Source organism: Triticum urartu, chromosome 2A (assembly GCF_056163025.1).
Source record: "Triticum urartu cultivar PI428250 chromosome 2A, HENAU_Tu73, whole genome shotgun sequence".
NCBI classification, from domain to species: Eukaryota; Viridiplantae; Streptophyta; class Magnoliopsida; order Poales; family Poaceae; genus Triticum; species Triticum urartu.
The window spans coordinates 92,398,405-92,406,586 of record NC_141874.1 but is presented as its reverse complement, the minus strand read 5'-3'; the positions used below and the strand labels follow the sequence as shown (position 1 = coordinate 92,406,586).

General features: G+C 44.9%; 1 protein-coding gene across 1 annotated transcript; it reads left to right on the top strand.

The window, feature by feature from the left end:
• The first annotated feature begins 6,819 nt into the window (after nt 1-6,819).
• On the top strand, nt 6,820-7,962 carry LOC125507588 (uncharacterized). The gene is made up of 3 exons (XM_087539663.1): nt 6,820-7,091; nt 7,314-7,582; nt 7,883-7,962. Exons 1-3 carry the CDS (start codon nt 6,820-6,822, stop codon nt 7,960-7,962), a joined length of 621 nt encoding a protein of 206 aa, XP_087395789.1.
• The last annotated feature ends 220 nt before the right edge of the window (nt 7,963-8,182 follow it).

Sequence of the window (8,182 nt, the reverse complement as noted above, 5' to 3'; positions counted from 1 at the left end):
TTTAGTTTTTTTTCAACAAGTCCATATTTTTTTCAAAATTCAAGATGATACTAATCTATTTATAATTCCTAAAAAAACTGCATGTCTGACGAACGAAACAAATCAAAGGAAATATGGATTTCTTTGCTTTTGTTATTATTACTTTAAAAAAAAGATCGTCCAGCCTCCTCGTCTTATATATATATAGCTAAGCTAAACCGGGAGATCCATCAAGCCTCCGTCGAGACAAACACACCTAATAAAACACGGATTGACTCCGTAAGTTCACCGTCACAATACGCTTCTTCTCGTGAATTTACGCTTTCAATTTTTTTTCAATACGTCCATATTTTTTTCAAAATTCAAGGTGGTACTAATCTATTTATAATTCCTAAGAAAAACTGCATGTCTGACCGAACGAAACAAATCAAAGGAAATATGGATTTCTTTGCTTTTGTTATTATTACTTAAAAAAAAATATCGTCCAGCCTCCTCGTCCTATATATATAGCTAAGCTAAACCGGGAGATCCATCAAGCCTCCGTCGAGACAAACACACCTATACGGTACGGTACAGATCGATCTATCTGGCCGAGCCCTAGGCTAGCTAACCCAAACCGATCATGTCGATGGTCATCACACGCGCCGGCGCCAAGATCGGGGACGACGCCCTGGGCGAAGTCTTTGCGTGCCTGCCGGGCCTACGCGCCCTCCTCCGCTGTGCGGCCACCTGCAAGCGGTGGCGCCGCATCGTCACCGGGCGGGACTTCCTCCGCCGCGCCGGCCTCTCCGCGTGCCGCCCCTGCATCCTCGCCGGGATCTTCTCCCAGAACTATTAGTCTATTACGCCGCCTGCAATTACAGGACAAACGATGATCGGTACGAGCCTCCGTGGCTCTTCAGCCTTCAGGCCGCCCTCGACGTCCATGGTTGTACCTTCGACTCCTGCGTCACCATCCGCAGCGGTAACCAACGGCTCTTTGGCCACGCGAGACCGCTTGCGGCGCGCCGCGGTTTCCTCGTGGCGCGCATTCTGCTGCTTTCTTCTTCCTCGCAGCAGCAGGGAGACGGCGACTGCGGCCCGCAGAAGCTCAACCTACCGGTGTGCCGCCCTCTGCTTGACAGAAGGAGCACACAACTTCTCCCACCAACTCCCTTCAACAAGACGTCCTACTTGGACTATGCCTTGAAAGGCTGCGCGATTATCACGGCCATCGATCACACCATCGTCCGAGTTGACATCCATGGAGATCAACCTACCATGCCTACATATAAAAACAGGAGGGGAGGCGGCGGCCAGAGGTAAGGGACGAGGAAGTGCCCAGCTCGTCGGCCAGATGGAGGAAAAATTTGGGAGGGCCTGTTGCCGTGCATGAGGAAGAAGATAGGAGGTGGGTCTTGGGCATGGAATTGCCGCGGACATGCTGGGGTCGGGTACTTTGGCGGCGGTGCTCGGAGGGCCTCAGATGAAGTCACGGCGCAGGGGGCAGAGCGGTGGTGCACAGACGACAGAGAGCGGTGGCGGCAAGCAGGGGAGCTTCGAGCCTTGGACGGATGCTCTAGTCCCTCTAGGCGATGGGCCGGCGAAGACGGCCACAACATCCTTGATGGGTATTTTTTTGGAGTCGTCGACAAGATTATGGATTTTTGTAAAGGAGTTGTAGCGTCATTGGCCGCCTAAGCCTTGGTCTAGACCGACAACTGGACGCCGGTTCTTTTGAGGAGTGGTTTCTAATTTGGCGGACCTTCTCTTTGGGGAAGGAGATGCCAAGCCGGAGGAGTGCGGGGCATGGCCCTAGCCGATGGCCCATGACAACACGGTGCTCACAAGTAGTTTCCTGTAAGGTACTTCTGCTGCTCATGCATGACTTCAACGTCCGTGGATTTTGGGCTGCACAATTAACATCAAAAATCTGATTCCTGTTTGTTCCACACAACTAGCAATCCTCCTTCCCTCAGCTACACAACAACAAAATCTTCAAACTCCGATCACTAACTTCGATCTAATTAGTGGCAGCGAGTTTGTTCTGGATGTAAATATAGAACATAGCCAATTTAAAGCACCACGAGTTCCACCATCGCAAACTTTGTGGCTGACCACCTTATCTTCGCTGTGTTCTTGTGCGACCCAATAGCCGATTTTGAATGTTGTCAAGCACCATCATGTTCTTGGTACCCAGACCAGCACCTCTGAGGGCTTAGCCAAGTTGATTTATTTAACAATTTAACAACAAAGGGCTAGATATTGTTATGGGATAAATTTTGATGGATAAGATTTTGACAGGGTGCAAAACAATGTAGGTGAGACGGGATGACACAGAGAATGGTATGCAAAGTGTGTAGACAGAATTTCATACATTTACATTGACCATGATGCTTTTGATTGCTTATATATTTTGCCTAACACATTTGTTCACTCATTATTTACTCTCCTTTTATCAAAATTTATTTATTTCGTACTACACTGTAGCATGTTCGAGGGATGGATGCAAGCAAAGATGGCCATGATGCTAGCTGACAACACTCGCTAACTTTAGGAGTTTTACATACCTTTTCTCTAACTAAAAAAAGGAGTTTCTTACCAACTACTAAGCCTAACATTCATAGAAAATGGCTGTAAAGTCAGTACTGAACTTACTTTATTGTATATACCTCCATAATATTCCATCCAAAATACTAAAGTTTATTGTTAATGCTTTGTTTCAGGATATGCATACAAGATATTTGCAGTACAGCTCAAGGCAGATCGTATAAAATAGGAGTCAATCTGATTATGTTTTACCTGCATATACATTTTTGTTTTCTTTTGGTGTGTAGTCATCTCTTATAGTGACCACAAATTAGTACATATAAATTCAATTTTATGATCACTGTTAATATGAACAAGATTCCTGCTCTATGGCATTTATGGTTAGTGATATGTAACAGTGAGCTGCACTTTTTTTTTCATCATGTTAGCAAAGCATCATTTTTGTTTTCGAGAAGATTTGATGACAGTGCAGCTTATAAACTTACTCAAGAATGGACTGACGTTAACAATTCTTTTGTTAGATATTGATCAATACATTTGGTGATTTAACTCCCTTGATATTTTCAGTTGCTTCAGTTTGTACCTAGATTGGATTGTATTTAGGCTGCACACAGTACAAGTTTCACTGTATATTCAGATGTACAGGATGGTAGACGTGCATATCATACTGGTTTTCTACTCTACAGTTTTGCACACCCATGGCGTCAATTTTGAACCTGTAAGATGTTTTAATGCATGCAAACATGGCCTAATTTATTAACAGAGAGAACTCTATATGCTACTACTGTATGTGAAATGCATGTGTTTGCTGGAGAATTGTTATTATTTTAAATGACAGTTATATAGGCCTTGTTGGACAAGGAAATTTCCCCATTTGTCATGTTTTTATGTCAAATATATCGTGTTTATGTTTTTATGACGATCACATTGTACTTCCCTTGTGATTATGATCACAAGTGATAATCTATAATCCACCATGTTCTTGCTAGAAAATAGGATTAAAAGATAAAAAACATATGTTTCTGAAGTTTACACCTGTTTCCAAGACCCTATATGAATACATTACAGATGCAGTACTATTATTGTCCATGATTTTTTATTACAATGTGTTTGCTCTATGAGTGAGGAGCTTGAAAATAATATATCTCAAGGGCATTGTATGAGTCTTTAGAAGGAAAGACGTACAAAGCTTCAGGAGAAAGGAAAAACAGAAAAGGCTAGGAAAGACTTTAGTGAGGGTGCAGGACTGATGTTTCTCTACTATTCTACGGTCTGCCATGTTCCCATGTTTCTTCCTGCACTCGTTCTCCGAGAACGATGGGGACAAGGGAGGCGCTGTCCATCAGTGGGGAAGAAGAATGGGGAACGGGAAGAACAATTGAGTTCATGCGTGTTGTCTGTGTGTTTGTCGGTCAAGTCTTTCAATGGGCCAAGCCCAAAAAATAGTGCAAAATAAATTACAAATAAAATATAATATTCCAAAAAAAGTTTGTCGCCTTAAAAATGATTCCATTTAAATAAAACATTCTTGAAAAACACCTTCTCAAAATAAAAAATATTCATGTTTTTCTGAATAACAAAAAATAAAATTGATTGAAAGACTATTCTATACGCAACTACTCTTTAATGGATCTGAAATAGGTCATGATGAAAATTGTGGGTATGTCCAAAATTTCATGGTCTAAAAAGAAATACTTAGTATTCCATTTAAATAAAACATTCTTAAAAAACACCTTCTCAAAATAAAAAATATTCATGTTTTTCTGAATAACAAAAAATAAAATTGATTGAAAGACTATTCCATATGCAACTACTCTTTCATAGGATGAAATGAAAGTGCGGATCTGAAATAGGTCATGACGAACATTAGGTATATCCAAATTTCATAGTGCAAAAAGAAATACTTAGTGTAAACTTGTTTATGACGTTTGCAAAATTTGGATTAAAAAGGTGTTTCATAATGGCACTTGAAGCAAGTTATATTTAATATTTCGTCCGGTACAACGCACGGGCATTTGCACTAGTGTATATATATATATATATATATATATATATATATATATATATATATATATCTTCCCTAATTTTATAATAAAGCATAAATTAACTTTGTAGATTCACCGTCACAATACGCTTCTTCCCATAATTTTACGCTTTCAGTTTGTTTCATATGGTTTACCCGAGGTGGTGCTATTTTTCTTCCGCTCATCCGTCCGTCTCAAAACTTCGTACGTCGCTTTCCTTTCTCCGTCTCAAAACCGTCCGTTCGTTCGTCCGTCTCAAAACTTCCTAAGCTTTCCTTTCTCCGTCTCAAAACCAACCTCAACATGCTTAAAAAAAACCAACGCGAGCTACGCCGTGCTGCAGCCGGTGATCCATCCCACCTATCCTGATGTCAATTTACTTTTTAAATAGTCCCACATCGGCTCCTTACACCCAATGCATCTAATTTATATACGTCTTAGATTTGTCTGGGTGTTAAGAAGCTATCTACGAATAAGAGAAGCCATCTAGGAATAAGAAATAAGAGGCTATAAGGAAGATAAAAGAGGCCAAAGGAAACGGAATAAGGATGAATGAACTCCAAAGTGGGAAAGGAGCGCGACTGGAATGGAACGAAGGTTGCTGTGGCGCGTGGTCACCGGAGAAGGTAGCTGTGGTCAACCGGAGAATGGAACTTGCTGTGCCCCCAAGCAAAAAAGGAGCAGAGGATCACGGCGTGCACTCCGACGGAGACCGCCACCGGCGCGCTGTCTTCGCTCGACGGACCGGCGATTCGCCGAAGAGCGAGACGAGGCTGGATCTCGGTGTGGCTCACCTTCCTTCCCTTCCCCCGCACAGCCCAGCTGTCGTGCACACCAGCCCGATCCCGCCCCTCGCCGGCCCCCGGCGCACACCGGGAAGTGGAGTCCTCGTCGCACGGAGAGAGGTGGTGTGAGGTCGCGATGGGGGAATCCATGGTTTGTTGTTGGATGAGCGCTGCTGGGGTGATGGATGACGAGCAGCAACATTGTCTGGATAAGGGAGCTCTCGGTGGGGGATTCTTGGTTTGCTTTCCTTTTTTTAATGGAAGCTATATGTGCTACCGATTGAAAAAATAAATCGGAATGAGTACCAATTATAAGAGTGTTTCACATACGACGGATCTCTAAAGATTTTTGTTCGATGCAGTATAGGCAGCGTCAATCGCATATGTAAAAAGCATCCTCACCATCCACTGTCACGTCGGACGGAAATCGTACTAGATTCTATCGCACGTGAAGTAATTTTGCCGATAATTACTTGATTGTTTTGCAGGTAATTACTTGATGTTTGTTGTTACTATCGTCAGATACAATAATTAAAAGTGAGTGAAATATTGGAATTAGATGTTTCTCAAAGGGAGAAGGTATTTGGAGCTCACTTAGACTTGCTGACAATTAAGATATTCCTCAACTCTGAATGTCACCGATGTCGTTAGTGAGATAGAGAGGGGAGAGGGAGAGATGAAGAGTAGAGAGAATGCGACAACACCTCATCTTACTCACGTTATGTTTCGCCCCCGCACGGCAACTAGGATAGAGGAGCACTCCCCTCCGTTTTAACATCTCTCATGTAGCTCTGTGTGCCCTAATCATGGTCTTAGCACATGTGCTTGCGATAAGGTATATATGGTCTTTCTGATCGAATTGCCATATTTTTGTCATCTTGTGATCTCATGGGCAGTCGAGCGTGCATGCTTGTCAAACCTCAATTTTGTTGCTTGCAAGAGACTCTTGTGAAGGTTCGTCAGACTTAATTCACCTCCTGCCTCCTCAGAACAGGAGATGAAGCCTTTTTTATATTAGTCAAAGGAGGTCACCGCAAAGATGCAATGAGTTAAGTGGCAAATTATTCATGTTTCGATGTTGTGCTTTCTATTGGACCAGAAAGCCGAGGGAGGATAGATACATTGACATGCGAAGTCTCCCGGATGCATAGGGTATGTCCCACTAAGTTGCCTCCTTCAATCAGTTCTATGCATGATCACTTATATACCATTTTTATTATCAGCACCTCGTTATTTTTCTTCCGTTGTAACGCACGGGCATTTGTGCTAGTATTTATATATATATATATATATATATAATAATAAATAAAGCATGGATTGAGCCTCCGGGTTCGCCGTCGTGGACTTTTTACACAAAGGTATCTGTAGTTTTTAACAATTGAACTCGCGGTACTGTTTTTAAGTGGTGAACAGAGAAAGCGTTTCGTGGCCGGTGGGTTGTGCCTCATGAACTCGGAGCAGATTTATAAAAAAGAACACACGAACTTGAGATCTCCTCCTCGATGCGTAAAGGTATGGCGCCGCCGCCGCCGCTGCCGCCACGCGCGGCCGGTCTTCTCGGATCTCCTCCTCGATGCGTAAGGGTACGGCGCCACCGCCACCGCCGCCACGCGCGGCCGGTCTTCTCCGTCCATCCGTTCTTGGGGTCCCCTGCTTCTGTTTTCCTCCCCGCAAGCAATCCCCGGCTCCTACTGACCCCGCAGCTTCATCGTCGCAGTCGCCACCACCGTCGCCTCCATGAACCAGCCGGTGTAGAAGAACACCCCCTACATAGGTACACGGTGGCACCATCCTCCCTCACTAACCTCTTCTCTGCCGCTGTTGTCCGCGCTCGGTCGCTCGCCAACTGTTTGACGAAATTTCTCAGCGAGATGCGCATGGTTCGCCCCCGGCTGTTCTCCGGGTTGCTTCCCCGGGTGCAGAAGGACCTTGCCTTTTCTTGTTCCTGTGCGATGGAAAACTAAGCCGAGCTCCGTCCCTGCTTTCGTCGGCGCAGGTGGACTGGCGGAGGAGGGGGAGAGAAGATCCTGCATGCGGTGTTCGTGCCGTCCTGGTTCAGGGAGATCAAGGGCGTCAAGAGGCCGCTCGACCAGGCCACGCAGAAGCACTGCTCCTTTGGGTTCTTCACGTTCCTGGAGCGCGAGAACACCGCCACCGCCATGGACAACATGGATGGCGCCGAGTTCTTCGGCCGCGTCCTCACCGTGAACTACGCCTTCCCCGAGAAAATCAAGGGAGGGGAGCAGGGATGGGCCGCGCAGCCAGGTATGTCATGCGTCTTGTGCTTCTCCTCTGTTCAATTACGTTACGCTCTGCTTTCGTGCTTGCGTACCTGGCTGCTTGACACTAGGGTTAGGGCTGCCAAATGTTTTTCTTACCTGGTATGAAGTTGGAAGATTAAGGGCGAGGAATTTTTAGGACGCGATTAGACTAAAGCCTAAAGATCGATATGGTGTTAATGTCTGTGAATTATGCTTTTGTATTGTGGTTTGTCTTTACGTTCTCATTATAAGGATTTACTACAGTTCAAATTGATAGAAAAATGAATTGTCCATGTACATTAAGTTTTTGTGCTGAGTCAAGGAGAAAAGTCAGCCACCGCCGCAGCGACATGTCGCGGCCGTGTGAGTGTGTGGACGGGCTGACTGGTGATGGGACTTGGGGAACAAGAGCATGGGAAGCCAGGCCTTAGGAGCAAGGGCGATGGGCAGCGCGAGGACCTCGACAGTGTAGCGGTGCCTATTGGTTCTACAGGTTCCTCTCTCTCCCTTGCTTTCTCTGCCTCAATCCCAATCTTACCTCTACTTGCCGTACCATGTACATCATGTAGAACAAACTGGTTATGGAGGTGAGTGTCCCATCCAT